The 27,856-nt window shown below is 47.3% G+C and overlaps 1 protein-coding gene across 1 annotated transcript in view; it reads left to right on the plus strand.

The window, feature by feature from the left end:
• Positions 1 to 870: 870 nt before the first annotated feature.
• Positions 871 to 27,856, plus strand: part of PSTPIP1 (proline-serine-threonine phosphatase interacting protein 1) — a gene marked incomplete at both ends in the record, with an annotated part of 52,002 nt that continues 25,016 nt past the window's right edge. Inside the window, 3 exons of the mRNA XM_084267796.1 lie at positions 871 to 903; positions 19,956 to 20,056; positions 23,184 to 23,258. Coding sequence (XP_084123922.1) covers positions 871 to 903; positions 19,956 to 20,056; positions 23,184 to 23,258 — 209 coding nt within the window. The remainder of the gene's footprint in view (positions 904 to 19,955; positions 20,057 to 23,183; positions 23,259 to 27,856) is intronic.

The raw sequence follows: 27,856 nt of genomic DNA on the forward strand, positions 1-27,856 counted from the left end.
GAAGCTTCACACAAGCCCCGGGTGCTAAACAAGCCTTAGCTCTCACCAGCTTTTACAAGAGTTTGGATTTCACTTCTGAGTCTCACGTATCAATTATTCTATAAACATTTACACGAGGAAACGGAAATTTTCTCTATATAGATGTCCAGGACACCTGCACGTTTCACCAGGGGCTTAATTTAACCCCAGTCTTGAAAAGCTTTTTCAGTTGCAAAGCGCAGCTCTGAGCTACGCTTCCCAGGCGCAGGCACTCGCACGGCCTCGGCCAGCCCCAGAGGGTCCCAGAGAAACACAGCACATCCATTTCTTTCCTCCTCTTTTCTCTGTGAGACCACAGCCGTACAGACAGTTTGTCTCTAATTTCCTCCAGCGCTTATCTCTCCACATTGTGCTGGTTTCCTTCGCAGTCACTGCTCTCTCCCCTCCTGTAGCTGATCGTATCGTACCGCTGAACTATGCTTGGGGTTTTCTTTGTTTAATTTGTGTTAGCCAGCCGTTCACATGCACACATGGCAAAGGAGCAGCCTGACATCATTTGACAGCTCCTTGCTTCCTCATTTTAATATTAACTGTTTACCAGAATAGAAACAGGTTTGGGGTTAGGGTGCTGAGCCGTGTGCATGTCTCTGTGTGTGAGCAAGACCTTTTTCGCCCCGTCTCTTCACAGCCATAGGCCATCACGCTGAGCTACCTGGAACTGCCCAATGCTATTTTTTACCAGCTCCACTTCAGAAGAGACAGGGCTGTGGATGTGCCTCGCTTTCTGCTTGGGCTGGGGTGGAGCAGCACGGCTCGGGGCTGGGGCTACTGCTGCTCTTGGGTGAGAACAAACTTGCTGAAGGATTCCTTCCTCTCCACTGCGTGATAAGAATGACACAGCTGCAGTTTCAAGACGCCTTTTGGGTAAGTGTTTCCTATCTTCAATGTATCTGTATTTTAAAATCTGTTAAAATACAGCTTGGGTCTACATAGACTTTAAAACTAATTTAATCCTGTTGTGCATTTTAAAGTTAGTTTAGTAAAACCCCCTGAATTTGTCTCCCAGCAAAACAACGCTGTTTGGTAGCATGTTTGATCCCAGGAGGGTGCACTGGAAGGAATATATCCAGCCCACATAAAACAACAGACATTGACAATTCCAGAAAGGGCTTGCAAAAGGGACGTGGGTTTCCCTGTCTCATAGCACTAAGAGCACTCCCTTGCAGTGATCGTGGGCACTCGAGAACCGAGCCCGAACACTCACAACTGGCTTAAAACCAGCCAGCACTAAAGCAGGGTGCCCCGTTCCAGGGGTTTGACTTCTGGGTAAGGATCTTATGGAGGTTTTGTTTTTAAGCTCTTTCAATGCGGTTACGAGCTAGAAAGACCCTAGTCGCTTCTCTCCCAAGGGTCATCTGAGGTTCTCTTGCAATTGCTTCTGGAGAAGAGGTTTTGTGGAAGAAACCAAACCAACGAAGCCCTAACGCTGCAAAGTTGGGTAAACAGGATGTTACCCTCTTGTCTGGGCAATCATTTTTCCAGCATCTGTGACTGATGTGAAGGCATACAAATCCTTCCGCTGCTTTCCTGTCGTGCCAGGTGGAGCAGCCCCTTTCCTGGCACACTTGCTGCTTGTGCTTTCTTTCCATCCTTTGGGGCAAACCCTCTCTTGGGGTGAAACCGGAGGGGCGACGCAAGAACGTATTTCAGTGAGGCATCTTCCTCCTGGCACCTCCAGGAAGCCCTCCCCACCCCCACTCCCCTACCAGATTTGAACAGTTAAAGAAATCAACCCAACCAAAACCCAAACCCAGCACAATGAGGAAATACAAAGGTTAATTTTGATGTTAACCCTAACTGTGCCCAGCCACACCTACAGCCATTCACCATGCCTCCTCCGTTATACAGCTACAGCCTGCCCAGTCCAACGTGCAGGGTAGGACACAACTGCTGCCTTTTGCAGCCCGGGACTTCCTTCTAAAACATGCCATCAGACTTTTAGACCTGGTACAATGGGTATATATATTCAGTCTTGGTCTTTAGCAAGAATAAATCAGGCGTAGGTGCCTCAGGCTGGAGTAGAGTTTGGGTGATTAACACCAGTTGACAGTCTGGCCAGGCCAGTTCTTTATGGCTCTCCTTCCTTAAACTTCTCTCCTTGGAATTAAGGTGACTACAATCCTCCCTCAGCTTTGAAGTTACCACCTTCCTGAAAGAGTTTGTAACGTTGCTTGGCTGGAAACCTTGCATCGCCGCGCTCGATTGAGAGGGCAGAAAGGGATCCACTCGCAGGATGGCAGTTTTAGCCATGCAACAGCAATTCTTTGCAAATGAAAACTGAACAGGATATTGCACAATGCTGCAAAAGAGTACAGCTTGCCCCCCAAATCACAAGGTCAGCAATTATTTTTGCCTTCATAAGGCTCTGTTACGCCCATTAGTGAGAGGGAAACAGACTTTGCTTCAGCCAGCCATTATCTCCTCTATTCCATTTGTACCAGGAACGAAAAGTGGCTTTAGGATTAAACCCCCAAAGCATATTTTCACTGTAGCAAAGTACAGACCCCCAGTTTCTAGGATGTTCACCCCAACAAGGTATACTCTAAGCAACAACTCCCTGCACTTACCCAGCAGCAAACCTCTGCTCTGTAGTACCTATCACAATACGTAAAGAAAGCCTAAAAGCAGGAGATCTGCCCTGACCAGAAAAAAGCACCAGTCATCCTCCACAAGAGTTCCTCAAACTTTACAAGAACAAGGTGGGATGTCTCTAAGGAAGATGCAAACTTTTCCTCATAGCAGGTGTAAGTTTTAATCTCTCCTTTCCCCTAGTAAACAGAGCAGTGAGAGTACTCTACTAAAAGGTTCATACTTGTGCTATTTTCTTTTTTAGTTTCTTTGTATCGTGATCTGGGCTAAACCAGCATGGGTTTTATTTCATAAAATAGAATGACAAACCACAAAAATCCCAATCTTTGGCTGCGTACCCTCCACACACCCTGTATGGGTTTAAGGCAAAGTTGCTCAAAGCCTCCACTAAAACGTGCTCCTTGGCACAAGTATTTTATCCCCCAATAAGAATTTTCAGAAAGTATGGGTGAGAAGAAAGCACATGTTGGGTTTGATCGCCAGGGCAGGGCAGTGCCTGATGGATTCATATTCTGCTGGGCTGCAGCACAAGCATAACAGATGTCACCTGCCCTCCCTGTCTCCTATTAGATGGGGAGGTAAATTCCCACGTTCAGGGGGAGCAGGTCTGTGATACCAGTGGCATTTCATGTTAATAGTTGATAGGCAGAGATCTGAACCATTAATGTATTTCACTACAAAAACTATCACTAACGGAGAAAACCTTCCCCTCTCTGTCACAAATGCTGGGCGTCTCTCTCTTAGGCTCATTCTGTGCTTTTCCTCTGAAATTCTTGTCACCCCCTTTTCCTTCTCAGCCATTTTTCCCTAACATGCTGCTCAATGTGCCAGTGCAATGCAGTGAAACGCAGCCATGTCTGGCCAAGAGGTGGTTAGGTGCTCACTGGCAACATGTACTGCTTTGCCTTGCTCACCGGAGCAGGGGGACTGAGGAAGACTTTCAAAGGAGGACAGGCTTCAAAAGCACCCAGAGTTGAACAGCAGCAAATCATTTCCCTCAGGCAGCTTTGGATCCAACTCAAGCAGCTGCTTCAATTCCAAAAGCATGCCATGGGCTCCTTAAGGTGCTTAGGATCTAAAAACTGAAATGCACCAAGTGCGAAGCACTCACTCCTCCTCAGCTGCAGGATAAGCTCAGGGCTTGGGGATTCTCATGAGGGAGCTGGAGGTACAGGCCAGGAAACCCAATGCAGCCTTGAACGTGAGACAATGAGATCTGCCCGCTGCGGACTTCTCATTACCACATTCCTACCTGCGCGGTACCCGCAGCTACAGTCAGATGCTACTGCGGGGGGAGCCAGGGATGTGCTTCAGATAAAGAGGCTCCTGCAAATGGAAACACTTTCTTAGTCTGCCTTGTTTTACTTCAGGCTACGTTCTCCATCAGGCTCAATGCGAAGTTGGCTTTGTAGGTGAACCTCTCAACTGTTTCTGTAGCCTTTCCACATGATGGCCCATTACACAGGCCAGAAAAGATGTCAGTAGTTTCATAACTTCTTGAGCTTCTAATAAGACTCTTGGCTGTGGCACAAGAGTACAGAGAGGATTATAAAAGTCACAGAGTAGAGCTGTTTTCTAGACTTACTGGGCAACGCATGGAAGAAATACAGCATCAACTGTTTTACTCAGAAAAGGAAGTCTTTACACCAGGAGCCACCTCGCTTTCCTGTAGAGGTTAAGGTTTATAGAGGCCATACTTTTGAAGCAGGTCTGGGAAGAGGAAATGAGACTAAGCAGGTTTATTGGGAGAGAGGAACCGTGGCTGGTGAGGGCTCCTGCCAGCCCCTGTGCCCGAGGCACAGCTGAGCTGGCGCAGGGAAGTATGTGGCTGCCAAAGCTTTTATGCCAGCATCTCAGATTTGCAAGTGGTTCCCCACCGAGTTTCATTGGAATTGGATTGTACCTCTCACATCTGTACCTACTGACACAAGAATAAATGAAAATAAATCATCTGCGCAGACACTGGTGCACGGACAGGCTGGGTGCTGGCGTCAGAACGTGCTGCATCTCTCTGGCCGGCAGGAAGTGTGACTACAGGCAGATGTGTGGCTTAGATCCAGGGCACGTCATCACTGGTGGAGGTACCTGGGGATGGGGAATAAAGAAGGAAGCAAGTCAGAAAGGTTGAACCAATTGTGCAGCTGATGCCTGTGTTGGTTATGAGGTCAACTTCACCTCTATGGAAGAGCTTGCTCTCCTCTTACATGTTATTTCTTCCTACACTCTCCCAGGCGACCTGGGAGAGATGTTTTGCTCATGGGGGCAATGAAAAGCTCCCCACAGGGGGGTGCAATCTCAAGAGACTCATTGAAACCACAGGAAGTCACAACTAGAAACCCTGATTTGTTGTTGTGGCCATGGAAACGCTGGTGCTTCACAAATCACTTCGAAACAGAGCACAACAGCTAAAATGAAGCTTGGATGAACGAACATTCCCAACATAGATATCCACAGCAAACATCATCAATGGTACTTCCTCCTCCTGTGTTCCCAAAACAGTGTGTGAGGAACCAAGCACAACGTATTCCCGTGGTTTGTATCCATGGTGATGGGCTCAAATGGAAGGACTAAACTTTTCTGTTTGCAGCTCTGGGTGATGTGCTCAGTTATGACCTGTGCACGGCACATCTGACTGAGCATCTTCCCTCCAAGGAGGAAGAGTATCCAGGGGAGGCTTAGCCACTGTGGGCTGGTCCTAAGGCCGCAGGCAGCTTTCCGCACAGGTAGATTAACCGGTATGCAGAAAACTCATTTTAGGTCAGCAGCTGAAATAATTAGGCAATGAAGTAATTACATTGCACTAAAGTTTTATGATGGCCACACTGCAACAGAGTGCCTTGTCTAGGGGTTTTGCCTGCTTAAATTGGGTGACTGACAAAGTCACTGTGACAATTTTGACAGTGCTCCTACAGTTATTTCTGGTTTGGTTTGATCTGATCTCTCTTACTCCTCAAAACTTGTCGGGTTTTGCTTGGGCTCAGAAGGATGGAGGATTCTTATTTATGCCAACCTCACCTGGGCCATGAGTATGCATTTCAAATGTGGGGTAGGGGTGGCAGTAGTTCTATTTTCACCTGCACGTACACAGACCTGTCTAACGAACATGACCTTAATGAGTATTCGGCGTGCACAGTGTGCAATGGATCCCTGGATCTGTAACAGCACTTCCTGCAAAGATCAAGGAGGACGATGTCCTCTGGTTTGCTACTGCAGCCGCTGAGGTGCATTTTCTTACAATACAGTCACGCAACAGCCAAGGTTGGAAGGGGCCTCTGGACATCACCCAGCTAACCCCCTGCTTGGTGCATGGCCAGCTACACCAGCTTGCCCAGCATCATGTTTTGAGTATCTCTGAAGATAGAGACTCCATGACCCCTCTGGGCAAACTCTTGCAGTGTCTCACCACCCCTACAGCAAAAACACTTGTTAGGCTTAAACAGGACTTCCCAAATCTCAATTTGTGCCCATTGCCTCTTGCCCTGTGACTGGGACCCACTGAGAAATCCTGGCTCCATGCCCCCTCCTTGCTCCCACCAGGTATTATTCACACTGAGCCATCCCTTCCACAGGCTGAGCAATCCCAGATCTCAGCCCCTCCTCCCTCAACAGACTCTCCAGGCTGAATGGCATTTTGACATACTTTGTCCCCTTGCAGGGTGATTCATGACCCGCCTCTTCCCTCCCACATGGCTTGCACCCCACCCTGTGCTAAGTAGCAGGGCAGGGCTGCACCGCTGCTCATTCTTTGGTTGATGGTCATTGGCATGGGACACTGACCTTGTGCTGCACTTGTTCCATCTCCCACTTAATCTAGATTTTTGTAATAAAGCCTTTGTAAGCACCCACAGTTCTATAACATACCAAGTTCACCGTGTTGTTTGGTGAGAACCCAGGGATTTGAGGCTGGGATGAGGTGAGGGCCAGGGGGCACTCGGCATTGCTCAGGGTGTCAAGGTTAAGAAGGAGAAAAAAAAATAAGTGTTGAAACTCTGCACACAGATCCCTAGAGCTGTGCAGTTCCCCAAAGAACTGTTCCCTTACTATAAATGGAGTTCAGTGCTTCTTCACAGGGGTGGGAAAATGTCACTGAACAAGACCGAGGAATTGAAAAGTTCCACAGCTCTTGGTAAAACACTCTCAGTACAACTTCACTTTTGGTTGAAATGAAAGGCAACAGTCATTTAGTCTTGAGAATTAAGTGAAAATCGATCAGCTCTGGCTGGCTTGGAGATACCGGCTGCTGTTGTTCCGTTCAGAGCAAACAAATAAATAAAACCAGCTCTTTTTTTATTCTTTAAAGTAACAGTTTTGCAGGCCAAGGTGCTATTTGGTGCCTCTTACAATTTGTCCAGCCCTAATTAATTCCTCAAAGGAATTAAAATAACAAATAAGGGTGGGGGGCAAAGGGAAAACAAAAATAGGCAGTCAATAATGCTGAGAGGTCTGAGTCTCCTTGCTTGATGCTATTTGTGGTAGGGGCTGTAATTGTTTAAAGTTATTAAGAAGTCAGGCCTGACGAACAGCCCTGGGGGCTGCTGCTCAGCAGGATGGAAATCCCCAGGAACACCAGAAGGAATGGAGGCACCTATCATTGAAAAAGCCTGCCTGCATATTTAGTTAGGACTCCTGTTTTCAACAAAACCCTTTTTGCAGGAAAACACCCATTTTACTGGGAGTAGGGGAGCTGTTTTGGAAGATAAAGCTGGGTTTCGATGAAGAAGTTCATATCTAGTGAAGGCTTCCTCTGGAGATGGGGATTTAAGATGAAATTTTTAACCAAGAGAGGAGGAGGAGACCAAACTCATAAAACACAGCTCTCTGGGGTGCTGGGATTTCTGCAGGGCACATGTAGTCTGGAAGAGGAACTGGAGCTTTCATCGCCCACAGCCTACCCTCCCTGCAGCCTGGAGACCAGGCATGCCTTCCCTCTGCTCCAGTAGGTTTATCCACAGGTAAAACAGCTAGAGAAAGAGACAGTAAAATGTGATTCCTTTTTCCTACATAGACAGCAGGTGGTAGACAGTGTGCCAGCTTCGGCAGTGGGATGTCTTAATCAGATCTGCCTGATTCAGAGCAAGTTTCTTCTTCAGAGCAACACAGATGCCTTTGTTATCTGTTGCTGTTGTTGCCAAGGGGTGAAACGCAGCTTTGAAACCTCACAGAAATTTGCAGGGCAAGAAAACCGTTTCCCACCTTGCTCTACAAAGTGATAATAGTTCATCTTGAAGCATGAGGACATGAGAACATCAAACACCTCTTCAGCAGATGATGCTGAGGCTCTTTGGGACAAGTGGGACAAGAATTCTAGTCTTGTTGGTTAACATGAGGCAGTTTTGAGTGCGTGGACACCTTGTGCTTGACAGTTGGGCTGATGCAAGAGTTTTAACAGCTGAAAGGGTACAAGAGCAGCTACGGTAGTGCAATCTCTCCTGCCCGTTTCCCTAGAAGCTTGCAGCAGAAAGGGGACACATCCAGCTAAATGCCTCACTGATTCAGCAATTCCTAAAAACCCCACAGAATGAACCCATTTTTAATTATTTTGTGGAAGTGGGAGTGGAGACATGCCTCCTAATACTGGCATGGTTGTCCCACCTGGACAAACTGCTTGATAGGACTTAAATGAACACATCACCCCCAGATATAAAACATTTCTAAAAGCCTGACGTTGGTTTTGTTCTGCCAGACTGTGCAATCCCCCAGGCCTTTGTGACTCACCATGCCAACTGGGCGTAAGGCACGTTGCATCATACTGAGTAACAGGAGATAGCGAGAAGTATTACTTAGGAGGTGAAGATTGCTTGTAAAATGGAAACCATAATATGTAGCTGTTGAATAATCCTGACTTAGAAATGAACTAACTCTTGTACAGCAAGACTCTAGGAAGATTTCCCAAGGCTTCATCCTTCCCTACATGCCAGTAAAGGCCACCAAAAGTGCCTGGCTCATCTTACAGGGGAAGCAGAGAGCGTGGGCACAGCACTATGGCATATTTAGTGCCGTATTTTATTTCAGGATCAACAGGAAACTTTTCTAAAACAAGGAGGAGAAAGACAGGGTTTTTTTTATGGGAATGAATGTCCCAACCAAGTAGGCCTGGTTCCAGGGCTCTGTGTGCCCTTCTGAACAGCTGTCTCTTTGCCTGAGTGAGTCAGGGCTGGTTCCCGTTGCCTCGCTTACAATGGGCTGGGACCTATCCTACAGTGCTTGCAGGAGAGGACCTCTCGTAACAGGGACGTGGAAGTACATGAACTAAAGAGGAATAGAAACAAAAATAAATAGTGGCCAATACTTTGGATAAAACAGAAGTATCCTCTACTTTTAAGATTCTATTTCTCCTTATTTTACTTCCAGTTTCTCTTGTGTAGCTAAGAGACTGAAGCAAGATCTGATTTCACCATTGACACATTTATCTCTCAGACTCCGGAAGCTTTTTGTCACACTTTTTCTTGTGAGGCACAACTGGTTCCTTCCTCCTCCTCTTCCTGGCACAGGAGCATCCAGGGTCTGAACTGCTGTGCACTAGGAGCGCAGCATGTCCTGAAGTGGTCAGAAACAACACAAGACCCCCGTGTGCAGGAACTTCAGGTCAAGGCTGAAGTCAGTGAAAACTGGGGGAAAGAGGCAAATAAAAGCACAATCTCAACCTAGCAGAACACAGAATCACAGACTCATTAAGGTTGGAGAAGACCTCCAAGATCATCTAGTACAACCATTCCCCTACCACCTCTCTTAGTAATTAAACTGTGGCCCTACGTACCTCATCCAATCTTTCCTTGAACACCCTGAGGGACGGTGACTCCATCACCTTCCTGGGCAACCTGTTCCAATGTCCAACTGATCTTTTTGAGAAGAAATTTCTCCTAATTTCTAACCTGAACCTCCCCTGATGCAACTTGCAACTATTCCCTCTTGTCCTATTAGTTTACCTGGAGCAGAGGTTGAACCCCAGCTCACCACAACCCACTTCAGGTAGTTGGAGAGAGCAATAAGGTCTCCCCTGAGCCTCCTCTTCTCCAGGCTAAGCAGTCCCAATTCCCCCAGCCTCTTCTCATCAGATTAGTGTTCCAGACCTTTCAGCAGCTTTGTTGCCCTTCTCTGGACATGCTCCATGGCCTTGATGTCTGTCTTGTAGTGAGAGGCCCAAAACTGAGCGCGGTACTTGAGGTGCAGCCTCACCAGAGCTGAGTACAGGGGGATCATCCCCTCCCTGGTCCTACACATGCAGTTCAGGAGAAGGTACACTGGTTTTCCCTGGTTGCTTTCCAATACAAGATGCTTGGCACAAGACAGTAAATGAAAGTATCTCAGAAATAAAAGATATGCTGCTCTTCTGCTCAGTCTGAAGGTGTTCTTAAGAAAAAGGGTGGCACAAGGTTTTAATTTCCTGCCTTCACTGGTGCTTTGTGGAAGATTGAGACATTATGAGAACCAGACAGGTGAAAGGAGGTGATAGCATGGTGTATCTCTGAAGCCCTATTTGTGCCTTCCAAAAGACAAAGCTCCCTCCATGTAATGTTTGAAAGAAGCTGAAAGTTCAAAGATCACTGCCATGTTCCCCAGCCCTCTGGCTAAAGCTTGGGAGGACTGATTTTGGGATTAATCACATAATGAGATGTAAAAACACTACAACACAAAGAAAAACAGAACGCTTTCAACAAATTTAAACAATTAAGCTACAGTTTTTCATCCCTAGGAAACCTTGCACGTTCTCAGAATATTATTTAATCAAATTATTAAGAAGGGAAGCCAAGTTGGAGGTAATGAGCACGAGCAGAGTTCTCCTATGAGACTGGAATTGAGACTTCCCCAGTCTGTTCCTTCTGTGCTATCAGTCTCCCAGCGAACAAACCACCTGCAAAAGTTAGTGGCTTTTCTAGCTATGCAAATCATGGGGCGATTAAGACATGAAGAGTGCCAAACACCATGCCCTGACTATAAGAACACCCAATACTTAACACATGAGCAGTCCAGGAGACCTATGAGGAACACAAGGGCTCAGGAAGCTGAGGAGCAAATTCCTTCTTGTCAGCAGATCTCTAAACCACCCATTTCCTTCTCAGAGAAAACCCACAATGTCATGGAGAGGAAAATACCACTGGGAAGCTACGAGTTTGCTCGTTGTCATCCATTTTGCAATGCTGCCATGCAGTTGGTGACATCTCAATTTAAATGTGTTTTGGAATATCCTAGCCACTGCAGAACTGAAGTCTGATGGGCATCTCTGCTCTGCTTTGAAGTTCTCTAGCCTGCCTTGTTACAGGGAGAGATGTGAGATGGCAATCCAGCAGCTCAGCAATTGGAATGCTACAAAGACAATGTTTTATTCCTTCTGATTTTTGAAGGGGGCCCTTTGAGGTTCATGTCTACACTGTGCCTGTCTCCCATGACAAGTACTGCATTGCCGATGTAGGCTGCAGTGAAATCGCCAGCTAAACCTCATACTGAAAATGCCCGAGTCACCTCCTGAAATTATCACCAAAAAGTCCCAAGATAGCCACGTACACCCTTCACAAACATCTCTGTTTCTGCTGGGCAAAGAGTGAAGTTACAGGAAATGAGAGAAATGGTACACAGGCAGCTCCAGCCCACCCGCTCTTTCTCGCTGCCTTCTGCCGACGTGAAAAATTTGTACACTTTTTCAAAAAAGTATTGGTTTTTAAGGTCATATAAACCTAGCCAGTTTAATCTTGGAAAGCACGAGCAACCATTGCATCCCCATCCCTCCCAACCAGTTCCAGCTCATAAGAAAAAGGAGGTCTCACACGGCATCACAGAATCATGGAATTGTAGGGGTCAGAAGGGACCTCCAGAGCCCATCGGGTCCAACCCCCCTGCCAAAGCAGGGTCCCTAGGACAGGTCACACAGACAGGGCTGGAATATCTCCAGAGAAGGAGACTCCACACCCCCTAGGCAGCCTGTCCCAGGGCTCTGTCACCCTCATCGGGAAGAAGTTCTTCCCCAGATTGGTGTGGAACTCCCTGCGCTCCAACTTGAGGCCATCACCCCTTGTCCTGTCCCCACAGACACTGAGAAGAGGCTGGCCATGTCCCCCTGTGTCCCACACTTGAGATATTTATAAACATTAATAAGATGCCATCTTGGCCTTCTTTTCTCAAGGCTGAACAGCCCCAGTTCTTTCAGCCTTTCCTCGTAGGGAAGATGCTCTAGTCCTTTAATCACCTATAGCAGTAAGCTGCATGGATATGCTCTTTTAAACTCATTAACCAGTTTGTTATGCATGAAAATTTGTAGAAAAGGACTCCTATCACACCAAGTACAGGTCAGGGCACGCTGCCTTAGTCAGAGGTTGCTACTGCAACACCATCCTGTTCTGCTCCAGAGCCACATGAAACATGGGTATCACAGCTGAGCTCGAGCAGGAATTTCAACAGTCTCTTGGACATCAGATACACAAATTATTCATGTTTACCCTAGTGCTATCCTGTTTCATTTCACCATTTATTGCAGGATAGCTGGAGTGGTGCAGAAAAAGAGCAGGAAGCTTCTTAAAACACTTGGTACCATGTGAACACGTTCCTGGAAATACTAGGAAATTTTAAAGTATCCCAGTGGGCAGGAAAAAAAAGCCATCCTGAAACATGTAGTGATTCATTTCCAGTGAAAGACTGTGCCATGAGGGGAAATATCCAGAATGTCCAGCCCAGTCAAATGTACTTTGAGATCATAACTCACGTTTGACTGTTGGCTCTGAAGTCTGCTTGCCCCTCTCCTGCAGTAAGTGCTAAGCCTTTGACAGAGCTTTTGACTAGCAGATCAAGAGATCAAGATCTAAACCCCTTCTTTTTACGCAGCACCAATACACAGCAGTACTATGCAGCGATATAATTCATTGATATAACTCAGTCAGAACTACTGACTTTCAGTCCAGGACCGAGATACCATGTGCAATACAAATGTGGCTAGAAAGGGTTTCTGTCTTACAGCTGGAAAGGACATTGGCAGAACGATGCTTGTTCAAAACTACATTCCCTGTTCTCTCTAAACTTCCTCCTCCAACCAGTAATTATTTCATTTTCAAACCTGGAAAAAGAATCTGAAGTTTTTTGGTTTACTACAATTCTCAAGAGCTTACTTAAACTAAACAGGGTAAGACACGACACAAAGAAAGTTGGGTTTTAACAAAAGCCCAAAGATAGTAATAACAGATTCCATGTTTTCCCCCTGTTTTGAAAATCTGTAGGAACACTTCGCTTAGGTGAGTTAGCAACCTTCCCCATTTTGAGTCAAAACCCCCTCTTGATAATACCTCTGATAAAAGCATTGAGGAAATACCAATAAGAAAAAAGAAGTGCACTTTTATAGCTAAATATTTTCAAACTTAAAAGCATTTGGGTTTCTTTAAAGATTTTTTTTAATATATACAATCTACTTGAAACAATTCCTAAATGAGGGACTGTTAGGCTAAAAGAACACCAGATAGCTCTGCTAGAACTGCCAGTGCTCCACCCAGTACCCCTTGCAGTCAGGTCCACCTTAGGTGCACAGAGCAGGTAACATGCAGATTTTGGTACTATCTTTATCACCGTGGTAGCTTGGTGCTGCCCTGCTACGTACCAGGCAGCGCACCCAGCCTCTGCTATGCAGCTGTTTCTATTCCAGCCATTCTTCACTGTCAGGGCAGTGGTGTTGGCATGCTGAATCCTGGAGGTTACTCTCCCTGCGTACCACCTCAGCAGTAGTTCCTCTGCAGCCAGCGGTGCTGGGGAGGAGGCAAAGCACTTGAGATGCTGACAAGGCTGCTTATTCTGCAGAAGCAGCTAGAGGTAGGAACCGTGCAGCGTAAGCTGCCTCTCAGAAACATTCTGGGTGGACAAGCTGGGTCCCGGGATGGGTTTAGAAATGCTCCGAGCAAACCAGCCACACCAGAAGAGCCAACGGTTCCTGCAGCACAACTGGAATGACTCAAACAGTTCACAGCACTTTCTCAGTATTAGTACTCACACACGTAGGGGTGTACAATTGACCAGCACTTTGCTTACAAAAATATCCTGGATACTTTTGCTTCAGTTCAGCCCATTGTAAGAGCCATTTACCAACAACATGCTAAAGCAATTTAGACTTTTCCTACTTGTTATCCCTGCAATGGTACTCTAGCGGCTCTGAAACGTAGGCACTTGCTCTTCAACAAGCCTTCAGTACCCTCTGAGCACCCAGCAACACAAGGCTCAGAGATGTGCCGTAAGGCCTCAAGCCTTGGCACAAGGTTACTCAGCTCTGTGTCTCCAGGATGTAAGAAGAAATTATGTCACATACACACACCCCTCCCCAGCTACCTTCGTACTGAACTTCCTATGCTCAGGGCAGGAAACGGACACCATCAGTCGTCCCAAACCAAAGCCCTCAGAGCCTCTCCTTGTGGCTGCAGAAACCAGCTCAGAGCCAGCCCTGAATACTTTTTCCCACTCCTGATGCTCACCTGCACAATTGCCTACGGAGAAACTTCTACCAGAGGGATGGCACAGGCCCAAGGCAGCAGCATTGTGAAGCCTCAGAGGAAAAAAGAAATGGGAAGGAGAAAGTGTATCCCAGTGTGCCTACTGCCAGCCTCTCTGCCTGCAGTCTTCCATGCCTCCTTCCACGCACAGGAAAAGCTATTCTGGTTACACCACAGCATAAAATGTGTATTTTTCAGCCACACACTCCCTTCCACATTTCTTTCACCTCTGGAGGAGCAGCATTGCTCATTACTCCAGGGGGATGCACCTGCTGTAAAGGGGGAGAGGAGAGGAGGTGCTGCCTCTCCAGCAGCTGTGATTTTCCCCATGAGAAGAAAAAACCCAGGCTCAGGGGCACGGGAAGTATTAATGGAAGAATCTCAGGACAATACGAATCCGCCCGCAACACTGGAATCCCTTTGTCAAGCTCCTTCTGACGAGCGATTATAGGTCTGCTGGACAACACAGATTAACTAATCCTTTTTATTAAAATAACAATGAGCAAATCCTCTTTCACAGCCGCACGCGCTTCCACTGAGTGGAATCACTTTCTTGGCAAGGAAACAAATTACTGGCAGTGATTCAGATCACCCTCTTCCACGCAAGTACCTAGATTCGTTAGAAACAAATTACGCTTTCCCTGTTTAATGAATACATTTATCATTTAAAGCTTATTTTTAATTTAATAAAAAAATAAAACAGCACTTTGGCTATTCATTAGTTCCTATAATCCTTACAGAGTCCCAGCTGAGAGGTGCCCGAACACTCGCTGAGCAGCGCAGCTTTAACAGCCTTTACAACACTGCTCGATGTAAATGCTAATTATAGCACAAAATGGAAAGTAGAATGAAGGCAAGAGAGCTTATCAGGCTAGATAGTTGTTTAACGGGATACAATCTTGCTGCCTTGATTGTCTTGACAAAGGAAATGTGGAGTCTGTTAAAGTGCTGTGCAGGAAATCCTTGAGAAATGAGAGGACTCTGAACAAACACAGCAGGAGAACAAGCACCGTAAAGGGGGCAAAGAGGGTGTTCAGGGGCAAGATGCTGGTGGCTTGTGCCTGAGCTGGAGGAAGGGTTGTCAAGAGCTGGTTATGGGATTGATTCTGTTCAATATAATCACGGCAGATACTAGCATAAGGTGTTATGGATGGGCTAGAAATAGCTGTTGTTGAAACAAAGGGATAGAATGAAATATCATACAGGAGGTATCTGATAACCTTCGTGCCTAGAGTAACAGAAAGCAGACAAAATTAATGTTTCAAAGTGCAGAACGAGAGCAAGAGACCACCAGCAAAAAGGGTCTAAAACACTCTGGGAGCTCATTAAGTAAATTTACAGGAGAGGGAAACATTGTGGGTATATCAATAGACTGTGGATCAATTAGGTGCTACTGGCATGATATCACAGCAGAAGGCAGCAAATATGATCCTCTGATGTATCAGAAGTGTTTTGTAGAGAGCAGACGCTAATGTCATAGCAAAAAGCATCAGTTTGGCTTCACTGGAGTAGCAGAGCATCACCCTTGTCCAACAGGGATTTATTCAGCCTTGAGCAGGTACTAGAAGAACACACGGGAATCAGTGGAGTGAAAAAACAGTACCCCAGGAAAGGGCAAAGGAGGCTTCAAGAAAAGGCCGAGGAGGGATGCAGCTGTACCACACACCAGAGGAGGTAAAGGGCTGTTGAAATGAAAGGGAAATGTTTGTGTAAGTAAACTTAGGCCTAAATAATTTATAGCTACATTGTGGTTGGAAATTCAGAAGCACCGCTGCAGGGTGAGTGACCATAGCAGCTTAAAGTTGTCTAAACCCAAGCTGTCACCTGGTTACGCTTCCTCTCCCTGTGATATGCTAGTGGCATACACTATTTAGACCGCAGCCAGACCTGCTGCCTGGGAGGCCTAGGCAGCCCTGGTTTACGTTTCAGGTGCTGAGGCTTCTGAAATACAGCATCCACATTCTTCAGGAACACTTACTGAGGATGGCAAAGCAAGTTTTGAGATGGATGCCCCAAGATGAAGAAAGATTAAATAAGTTCCTATGGTAGGAAGTTGTTTTTAGGCCTGCACTTAGCTGGAGCCAGCCCACAGAAGTAAGGAAGTAGTAAGGGAAAACAATGAAGTGCAGCATCAGTCACGAGGAGTGGGGAGCAGCACTCGCCTGTTCGCTTTGCATTAGCACCAGGAAAAATGCAGGCAAGTGTCCCTGAGGCAAGCTTCTTTGACCTCATGTCTGTGCTACCCAGGGCAGCGTAGCTTACGGAGGATCCTTGAACTCCTACCAGGAGTGTATCTTGTTTGACGTGCCACAAAATTAGCTCCCATGGTGGCCAAAGCAGAGTGATCCTCACAGCCATACAGAACTTGCCATCCTTTCATTACAGCAACTGCGCCAGCTTAAAAAAGGTGGGAGAAGTCATTAATGATTCTTAGGATTTACTACACAGATACGTTGAAGAGAAATGGCAGAGGAACTTTACAGTGTGCTTATCACTCTCCAGTTGTTGCTTATGGCAGTATACCTGACTGCTGGGGTGATATAAGACTGTATGATCTTTTCACTTACCTCTGGGCAGCATTTCTGGGACAAGAAAGCTGTGTACACAGTTAATTGCACCTGGAGATACACTATCAATATTTTGGGCCTGTGAGTTAGCTGTGGAGCATCTGACCAGAGTGGTTTCTGCAAGCAGAGGGAGCAATTGCTGAGAGACTTTACAACAGCAATGCCTTCTGCCATTGGGATGTCCTCAAAAACAGGGAGAGGGCAGAAGCGACAAGTCCATCATCAGGGAATTATCAAGAACCTTTTCTACTTCCTTCTATGAATTTATTTCAGAGCAGAATCTCTCCCTGGGATGTATGTGTGTAACTTGCTCATGGGAACATTATGAACACTCATGTTTTAGGTTTGCGATCCTGTTTCTTAAGGGGTGATCGCATGTATCAGACAAGTATATGGAACCTGTTTGTCCTCTGGTTGCAACAGTGGTAATAGTGGATCCACTGCAGTGTCTCCATGTTCTTTAATCTACATTATTATCTCTCCTGGCTCTGTAGAGCAGACACTTTGCTGGTAGAAGCATTTGTCTGTGTCTCTCATGAACTACTGTCTTTCCCTCCTCCCCACCATTCGCAATCAGAGTGTCCATTAGGGAAGAAGGAATTGCTGTTGTCAAGGAACTGTAGCACGGGAAATGTTCCTATGACCTGTAGGTTTACAAAGACTGTCTGCAGAAAGTTATCCTCAAGAAGCAGAAAACCCTGCTCCTGGGTCTGCAAACCTCCACAGAAGCCCCAGGGCCTGGGTGAGCAGCACCGAGGCTGCAGTCGGCCACCGCCGTTCATTCCCAGAGCTCACCCCTGTCCCGGCAAGGAGGAGGCAAAGCCGCAAGCTCAAGCGTCCATCAGTTGCCTGCCAGAGGCTCCTTCCCGAGCCCCAGATCGTAACAGCTGTCTTCTTCACTGTCATGGTGGAAAGCAATAAAGGCATTTACTAAATGATAACTGCGCTGGGGACAGCAGATAGATGTATAAACTGTATTCAGTTCATATATAAGCACTTGTAGTGTACATAAACGGCTTGTGGGAAGGAACATATTCATTCTCTTTACGGTTACACAGCCCATGATTTCACCATAATGCTGTAACATAAAGCTCCCATAACATTCACTGCTACGGTCCCAATAACATTAGCACCATGTACCAAGGCTCTTAAAGTAAAAACAGCTTGTCCTGATCCTGTTAGGAGTCAGTGGGAGGACCAGGAATAGAACACAGGAATAGGCCGGGAATACGGCCTCTGCCACGCTCTGAGAACATCACAACTTTGTTCCCTTCCCTCTCCGGGCTCCCAGCCTTTCCTCAGCAGCACTGGTTCGTTGTGACTCTGCTTTACCATTGCTGCAGAGCGCACTGGAAGTTGGGCAGAGGATTAAAGAAGTGAGAGACAAAATGTTTTTCTTCCTTTTACTTGGATATTTTTGTCTGAGACGCCTGGGGGTGTGTGCTGAGGGAGCACGTGGCCAGGGATAAGCCTGGCCCATGGGCTTATGTGATGGGGAGGGATCACAGGCCTAGACCTCAATGGAGAAACACAGCTCCAAGCTGCAGAGGGTGAGGAGGACTAAGGGGAGGTACAGGCACTGGCTCTGGAGCAGTAAACTTCCCCCAGCTCCATGACCTCGCCTGACTAGTGTGGCTGGCTGGAAGTCACACATCGCCTTGACTGGCTCCATTTGCCACGTGGAGTCACAGAGCAGGACAGGCTGTGAAAATACCCAAAGGCACAAGGGTCTTCAGGCACAGGAGGTCAGATGGGGAATGCAAAAACAAGGGAAGCAGCAGTCCTTGCAAGCATCTCTCAACCACAGACTTTCAATTCCCTGCAGATCCAATGCCCATGTTCCTCAGCTCTCCACATGCCTATCTTCTATTTAAAAACCAAAAAACCCAAAAACAAAACAACCAAACTTCTGCCGTGTGGAATTTCACCAGACTGACTGATTCAAACCCTGAGAAGGGTTGTTAGAGCAATCCTAGAGGAAAACTTAACAGCACACAAGAATCTAAGCGTTGTCTAAGGCAAACTGTCTCCTTGCACTACAAATCCTCTGATGCAACTGCCCACCTCTCACTGAGCAGCACAACCACTACCCTGTGTATCAGTACTTGTATGAGCAAAAGATTTCACAGCATCACTAGGTTGGAAAAGACCTTTGAGATCATCAAGCCCAAATGTACCTGTCCTCTACTAAGCCATATCCCTGAGCACCTAATCTACCCATCTTTTAAACACATCCAGGGATGGTGACTCAACCCCCTCCCTGGGCAGCCTGTTCCAGGCACTGACAACTCTTTCAGGGAAGAGCTTTTCCCTCACATCTGATCTGACCCTGCCCTGGCACAGCTTGAGCCCATTGCCCCTTGTCCCATCTCCTGTCCCCTGGCTGAAGAGACCATCGCCCACCTCTCTGCATCCTCCTGGCAGGTCACTGTAGGCAGTGAGAAGGTCTCCCCTCAGTCTCCTCTTCTCCAGGCTGAACACCCCCAGCTCCCTCAGCTGCTCCTCAGAGGATTTGCCCTCCAGCCCCTTCCCCAGACTGGTTGCCCTTCTCTGGACTCGTTCAAGGACCTCCATTTCCTTCTTATGGTGAGGAGCCCAGAATTGGACCCAGCACTCGAGGTGCAGCCTCACCAATGCTGAGTACAGGGGCACAATCACCTCTCCAGATCTGCTGGCCACACTGTGTCTGACACAAGCCAGGATGCTGTTGGCTTTCCTGGCCACCTGGGCACACTGCTGGCTCATGTTCAGTCTGCACTCAACTAACACCCCCAGGTCCCTCTCTGCCAGGCAGCTTTCCAGCCACTCTTTCCCAAACCTGTAGCCCGGCAGAGGGTTGAATTTCTTCACTTGCATCAAGACAGCAGGTCGCTGTCTTACTGAGAGTCCCACAGCAGTCAGTTGACTCTGACCATTCTTTTTAGAAACACATGGGAAGAAGAGCTGTGGTTCTTAAGAGCCACTATACATCTCTGCTCTGCCAAGACACAACCCCCACAATGCTAAACGTGACTTCCCCAAAAAGACAGCCAGCGCTGCTTTTCACCCAGCAACATTTGTGACCTGCTTTCCTTTCCAGTGTTAAAACCCAAAGCTGACTTAATAAAAACTTTTACAGGCTTTCACTTTGGAGAAACCTTGGCCATTCCGGTGCCCTCAGCCCTGCCCCAGCTGCAGGCAAATCTAAAGGTCTATTTGGATTTTCCAGAAAGTTAATTCACTCCATGTGACTGACAGCAGGCATCTGATAAACCTGCCAAGTAGGTGTACAAATCAGCTCAACTCTTTATCTTTCTGTCTCCAGTGCAAGGAGTTCACCTTCCACACTGGCTATGAGGTGCTCATACAGCGGCTGCTGGACGGGAGGAAGATGTGCAAGGATGTGGAGGATCTGCTCAAGCAGAGGTAAGAAACTCAGAGTGAAAAGAGTGTGTGAACAGCCTCTGTTCTCTCTCCTGTTTGGCATCTGGAAAGGTCCAATAGGCTGGTTTTGAACTCAGTAGCGATGCCAGGTTACACACCGAGCGATTTGAAGCCGAGCCTTTAGGCATGATTTGTGAAGCTTGGTACCAAACAGAAACCTCAAAGATTAGATGAGAGGTGTGAAAGAATCAGAAATCCAGAGCTCCTCAGATAGTTACTGGTCCAGAATCACACAAGTAGCATTGCTGTGTTTCCCCCTTTACAGGGAGCATTTTCCTTTCTTTTTAACCGTGCTGTTCCCACGGGCCCTCTTTCAGTTTCCTACAACTACCAAAAAATGGAGCATTTTTCACATACAAAACTACATAAAATGCTACCAAAAGCCTTTCCCAGAAACCTGGGATGGCCCTGATCATTCGCTAACCTTACTGGGCTTTGAATAATGATGTTGTGGTTGATGTTCATCCTTTACATGCTTCTTGGGAGCCTCTCAGCAGCTATGGTCAGCAAACGCTTTTGTGGGTGAGAAAATACGTTACACAGCTGCTGTGACTCCTCTGGCATTCATTTTTCTACTTCTAACTTAGGAAAAAGTATATGAAGTTTGCTGCTGGTCTTAAGCAGCTGGCTTTCAACAGTTTCACCACGTAGCATGAGGCGCACACATGCTCACATGTGACCTGTAGAAAGGACCACACATTATATGTTCAGTAGGTGATCGTAGAGCAATTTATCTCAGAACTGTCTCCTTATGGATGCTGCCCTGCCTGCCTCTGTCAGCCTGCCTTTTCCCTCCATGCTGTCCCCAGGTAGTTTTCTGGGTTTTGGTTGTTTTTCTGAAGGCTGCTTTTCAGGCACTGGCGCTTTCAAAGGGATGTGAGGTGTCAAGCTCAAAGCTGATTATTTCACAGAGTGCCAAGAGTCTCCCATCCAAATCTGAAGCTGTTTGAATTGCTTTTCTTGACCACCAGTGGAGGCATATTTTATTGCTGCGTGTCACACAGCCCTAAAGTCACAGCTGTCTGATGGTGGCTTAGCTTTCACTGTTTAAAATAGCTCCTTTGTGACTCATAACTTACAGAGATCAGAATTACACTGCAGGCTTCAGGAGGGCTCTGCACTGCAGCTTGCAGCAGCTATCTATGCCTGTTTCTTTCCCAAACACATCACCAAGGTTTCTACAAGTTGCAGGATAAGGTTCTTCCTGTTCTCCCTGGTTTGTGGTAGAGGCACAGAGGACTTTACAAAAGAAGGGTGTAAAAAAGGACATGTATGGTCCTTTTTCAGACCTGAAAGCTACCAGAACAAATGTTTCCATGATCTTTTGCACACCTGCAACACATCCCAGTGAGTGTGCAGACATACATGGTCTTGTGTATGTACACATGTGCTGGGGGAGGAGGAGAAGGAGAAAAGGCAGTGGGCACTGAGCTGCAGAAAGAAGGTATTAATTCCAGCTTAGTTCTGGAAGATGTTTGTTTCAGCTTGTCCTCACGTCACTCATGGGGATGACCTAGGAGGAGACGAAAGCACGGGATGAATCCATGTTCTTAGGGGCTGCCCATATCATGGGCTCAAAGCCAGAATTTCAACAAGGACTCCTGCAGCAGCTGCCTTGAGTCCCAGAACCATCTGCCCTGGCTATACAAACACCTCTTCAGTTTTCCATCCGGGTGTTTTGTGCACAAATACCTCTGCCTGGTCCAGATGAGGGCCCAGGAGATCGGGGAGCAACTGTATGGCAGAACAAAGCCCCAGATTTAAACTACAAAATACGTTCCCTCTCTCAACTGCTGTGGGGAAACCTAGAAGCTGCGTGTGAGAGTCCTGGGAAGTGGGAACCGCAGCCCCGAGCTGCCGAAAGCAAAGCCTCTGACACCAAAACGTTTGTTATTAAAATCAGAAAGAAAACAAAATAATAATCTCTCCTGCTTCTGGAGGGTTAAGTTTGTATCTGTTCATCTAACCTGCTAGGGAACAGTGCCTCTGTGTGTGGCCCATCCCCATGCACCCCATTCTCCTAGGGGGAATCCCAAAGCAGACCCGCTTGATTTCAGCGAGGCCAAGCGGGAAGCTGGATGTAAGAACAAACCGGTGGGGTTGCGTGGCCTCATACCCACATCTCTGAACAAAGACCATGTTTCCCCAAGGCACCACGGTTCAGGCTCAAAACAGTTTGGAATGCTTTGAAACCCCTTCCGAGAGCCGGCCTTAGCCTGGACAACCCCCCCATCTCCTCGCGCCAGGCTACCCGTTCCTTATTTATTATTGACCATTCCAGAGTTCTTAGCAGCTGCTCCAAGGCTGAAAAGTCGGCTCTGCCCCGGCCTTGAACCCCAGAGGAATGAACTAACATCTTGTACAAATATTAAATACAAAATGCAAGCAGAGAATAGACATTTCTTCCAGAGCTGAGGGAAGGGGAAACGGCAAAGAAATAATTGGCTGTGTTTATTAACCACAGAACCAAACACTTTCCTGAGTCAGTCCTTACAGTTCCCCATTAGGTGAGACATCACATCACGTCGTCCCCTCCATAAAACTGTCACAGCCTCCCCTTATGCCCTGCAAGGGTCCTTCCCTCTCTGCCTCCAGTGCAGCCACTCAAGCAGCACCTCACATTTCTAACAGTTAGAGGTCTTCTTGCTACTCCTGGCTCCTGTCTATTCAGAACCTCTCTTTAAATGGAAATGTAAATCAGAGTCCTTTGGATCCTACTCTCCATTCCCATTCCACCCTCCATTCTGATGGACCTAGTCAGGTGTCACATTTGAAGTTTCTTTTGCAGAAGAGGCTTTTTGTTCTCCAGAGCATCTCCACTCTACTTCTGCACACCTCTTCTTCCACTGAGTCCAACTTTTTGGGGACAGAATTGTACACAGCACCCCCAGTCTAATCAAACCAATGGAGACAGGCATTCATTATCACTCACTGCTAGACACAACAGCCAAAAATAGTTCAGAGGTAACTACCAGCACTGGAATTGAGGAGAGATGGAAGCAAAGCAGTAGGATTTCCCAGGTTTTGTACCTCCAATGCAATGAGAAGGTTTGTGTAAACATGATCCTGGTGCTCCTAAGAGAAACTGAACACGCTTTCCTTTTACCAGAGCACAAGCAGAAGAGAGATATGGGAAGGAGCTGATTCAAATCGCTCGGAAAGCAGGAGGACAAACAGAAATCAAGTAAGGAATTCTTTTATTATTAGTGGAAACTAACCTAGTGCAGACTAACAACAGTGCCAAATGAGTGCAGTGTGGGAGCAACGTCAGGCTCCCGGGCTTTGCCTACAAACAAGCTGCTCAGTGCATTACACAGCACTTCACAATGTTCAGGAAAATCGTAGAGGCCCAGACTGGTTTGGGGGGGAAGGGCTCTCAGACCCCCTGCCCAGTGCCTCCCTGCCACAGGCAGGGACACTCTCCCTAGCCCAGGGTGCCCAAAGCCCCATCCAACCTGGCCTTGAACCCTGCCAGGGATCCAGAAGCAGCCTCAGCTTCTCAGGGCAATCTGTGCCAGGGCCTCCCCCTCACAGGGAAGAGTTTCTGTCTCCCAGCTCATCTCCAGCTCCCCTCCTGCAGCTGAAAGCCATTCCCCTTGGTCCCTGCTCTTAGCACCAGCCCTTCTCCAGCTTTCCTGGAGCCCCAGGGCTGGTGCTCTAAGGTCACCACAAAACCTTCTCTTCCCCAGAGAAGCAGCATCCTAGTCTGGGTATTCCCAGGTGAGGAAACACCATATTCTTTCACAAAAATCTCTACTTGGGAATTAGCAGTAGGAATTTACTGAGAACTTGTTCAATTTCAGGATTCCTGACAATGTTTAATATTTGCTCCCAAAAGCCAAGTAAGTGATTTGGGGGAAAGGAACAGGCTGTGAAATGTTTAGGCTGGTGGCTTGACACTTCTCAGAAGCTGGGTGGACACTGAGGGTGTGTGGCAGCACAAATGCAAAGTACAGAGACACCAAAAATGAGCCTCTGTGGCAGGGAAAGGGCTTGGCTTAGGAGTCCAAGCTTTAAACCTCCCTGAAAGGACTTCATCTGAAACAAATCAGTGGAACTACTGAGATACACTAAAATGACACGTATTTTTCTCTGTCTCCTCCGCCACTATCTTAGATCTCACATGAATTGTGTTGGGAAGGAAAGATAGATGTTGGCATGGAATTTAACTTAATAAACACTGCTGATAAACTGCTGCTATTATTGATGGCGGCAGCAATAATGAGACATTTTGTCATTATTGTAACAAGTAATAATGCAGTAATAAGGTGGAAGAGGATGAAGCTTTGGGGTCACAGAAGACAAGTCAGAAAGAGAAGACCTCAATCTAAACACAAAACAGCTCCATTGATCCCTGGGGCCCGCTACCCTCATCCATCCTGTATCTCATTTCTTAATTGCAGTGTCCTTTTTATGTTGATTTATCACTCCCTCTCAATGTGAGAGTGGTTTCCTGCTCGTATTTTACTGGAAAACTTGACCTCAAACCCTTGCACTGCACCAAGATGGCATGCAAGTGCCAGGCAATCACCCGTAGCACTCCCTATGGGTTCGGTGGTGGCACATCCAGGCTGACAGGGAAACTGTTGCATTAACCCACGTGCCTGGTAGTGCACAGAGCACCGAGGCTCACTCCAGAGAACGGGAAGCCTCTCCAGAAGTCCCTCTTTCCCTAATGCTCCATCTCTCTGTTGCCCCTGGAGTAAGGTGTAGCAAGGTTCCTACCAAAGGTTGCTGGAGATGGCTTCTCCCTCCTACCTACGTCTATGTCTCAACTCACAGACCTAGTCAGAGAAAGGGAAAGAGAAGAAGAATTATTTTGAAGTTAAAATAGGAGATTAAGGATGGATGGCTTCTTCCCAAACCACAGACTAAGCTAGGTGTTCCAGGATTAACGAAAGGCTCTGCCTAAATTCCTCTAGTGGCACCACAGGGCAAGCAGAGCAAGCGCGTTCAGAAACACAGAGCTTTGGCTGCCCTTCTGTCCCTAAGAGACTATAAGAGCTTGATTTAGAGGCAAAGCCGAGTCTCATCACTGGGACACTGATCCAACTTCCCCTCAAGTTGGGGGAAACTTGGACACGGGCCCAGCTCCACTTCGATCCATTGATTTTATAGCTTGGCACAGAGAGAAGGCTGAAGGTACCAACACAGCATGCTGCAGGGCTGATTCACTGCATTTCCATAAACCCAGGGCTGGTCTGGGGAGCCACCAGCTCTGCACTGGTATTTTTATCACAGCAAATGCCTCACTGTTTGGGTTCTGAAGTAGGGAGAATGAACACTGCTTTGTCATTCAGCGTCCTCTGGCTGTTCAAGGAGCTACGCAGATGGACAGGGAAGGGTGTCTGTCCACAGTGAATGCTTTAAAATTGGAGAGAAGTCAGGTCTGTTCTGGGTTACAACAACTCAGGAAAATGAAATATTTGGGTTTAAGAGAATTGTTTGTGTGACAGCAAGTGCTGACAGCAGTTCTGCTCCCAAGGACAGTCCCTTAGAGACACCGGAGGGATGGAACGTACCTACTACGTGTAATAAGAGAAGCTGGAAAGGACGATGTTACTGCTGTCCCGGAGCACAACTCCGAGTCTCTCCTCTTCACAGGAGTCCCCATTACCAGCTAGCACACCAAGTCCCTGTGGTATTGTGAGCACTCAAGAGGCTGAACAGGGCTGTTCACATCTCTGAATACAGCTTTGGGTACCAGTGTTAATCAAAGTCTAACGAAGGCTTTGTGTGGGTATTTGTACCTAAACCTGGAATTTGACAACCACGAGGTAGATTGGAGGGGGTTTTTGCAGAACATGTTAAAGAGCATCCTGTGCCACACTACACATTGCAGAGGAGCCAGAACTATGAATTTTAGATCACTCATCTCCTTGCTAATGCAAAGTCAGTACCCTCTACTCTTAAATTCAGTCACCTTTTAAACATGGCACATGGTAATGCTTCTTGTCATGTCCTCTGGGAAGCCTCCTGTGTCTCCACCAAGTGAAAGCCATGACTACGGAAAAGGGAGCAGGAGAGAAGCAGCACAAACCCAGAGCAAGCAGCAGTCCCCATGCAGGGGCCCGTTGGCAAACCCACACTGCAGCCAATGCCAGATCTGCTGCACTGGAGGTGGTGGCACCGCTCCACGCGATGGACAGCCCAGCAGGAACTCATGTGCGTACTTCCTCCCAGTACAAGCATGGACAGCTCTGTCCACCTCCAGAAATGCAGTCCCAGGTCATCCCATCGAGTCTGCCTGGCTCATCTGGTCTCAAACCCTTGGAGATTAAAAATTGTAGAGGAAAAAACCAATCCCTCTCCATTGCTTTCTATGCTTGGAGAGAAGAGGGTCTGCTCAAGGGAGAGATTAGGCTGTGGTGGGGAGATACTGTCTGGGCTGTTACTGCAGCACAGTCAGGACTGACACAAAAGCAGATGGAGAGAGTAAGCATGATGAGTAAAAGAAGCGACAGGGAGAAGGCTGGAGAAGGGCTATGACACACTGCACCGAGCAGCAGCCATTGCTGTGGAATACAGTCACCTCCCAGGCCTCCCCCATGTCATAAAAGCTTTTAGTTTGAATCAACAGAATGAAAGATTTCAAAATTTTTTGAGGCTCTTCCCTTCTCCCCTAAACTTTTGCTTCAGCTGGAGTGAAGTGCTGACTCAGCAAAGTCTATAAACAGATTCAATTGCCTATTTTTATTTACTGAAAGGCACAGATGAAAAAATACATCGCTGGCTCGGAAGGAAGACAGTAGGGAAGGCTCTCTGAAATGTAACAGCAACTCCATTGCCTTGAGAACTACCTAGGTGCCAGCAGCCGTCAGGTTTCCATCCTACATGCTGTCCAGAGCATCCTTACAGCTCCTGTGATGGAAAGCTGACCCTTCAGGGCTCAGCACTGCTCCTGCTTGGCCAGAGGCAGCTATGAGCCAGGACTGGACACAGTCACTCAGCATCAGCAATAACATAACACCGTGTCCTGGGAAGAAGAGGGCAGTGCTGTGCTGTGTACCTGCAGACTCCTCCGCACCAGAACCGGGAGAACTCAGTTTGACCTGAGAGCTGGCAGGGGACAGGTTTTTAGTGCTGCTCCCAGAGGTGCAACTGGCTTCAGCGAGGTCCTCGCTGCTCTTTTTCGAGCTGGCATTGGAAGTGGCTGTGGCAAGCCTACAGCTGCAGGAAAACTTCTACCAAAGCTGAAATCAGAGATGCAGACATGCTGTGATAAGGGAGACATTGCTGCAACCCTTTTTTAAAAAAAAATAATTGCAAAATAAGGTTAAAAAAATAGCAAAACCGAGCTTCTAAAAGAAGCTGCTATTGCCCATGGTAACCAGCACTGAACACACACTCCAGTTTCTAGCTCAAGAGAGAGAAGTTCCCTGTAAGTGCTGCCCAGCACCCAAAAGACACAGTCATTCAACAGTCCAGCCTGATTCAAGCTAACAGAGGCATTCTGGCTGCACGTCCTTGCCTCCAGCACTGCAGCTGGTGGAACCTGCTTCCCACAGGGAAGGGAGATGCCCTCTTTCGAAGGCATGACACAGATCCAACTCAGCAGTTGCTACAGGCCTTGGGCAAGTTCATTCTAATGGACAGGAGTACGCACACGCTTGGATCCAAGCCGGAGGCTGCAAGAAGGGTCACACAGGCTCAGACCAAAATCCCTTCAGCTTAATATTCTGTCCCAAACAGAGTAAAACAGGGCAGACACATGAGGACATTTCCCCAAAACTAAGGAAAAGACTGTCTGCTGCTTTCCAGTTAATCACCTGGATGTGCCAG

Source organism: Gallinula chloropus (genome assembly GCF_964237585.1).
Source record: "Gallinula chloropus genome assembly, chromosome: 9".
Taxonomy (NCBI): domain Eukaryota; kingdom Metazoa; phylum Chordata; class Aves; order Gruiformes; family Rallidae; genus Gallinula; species Gallinula chloropus.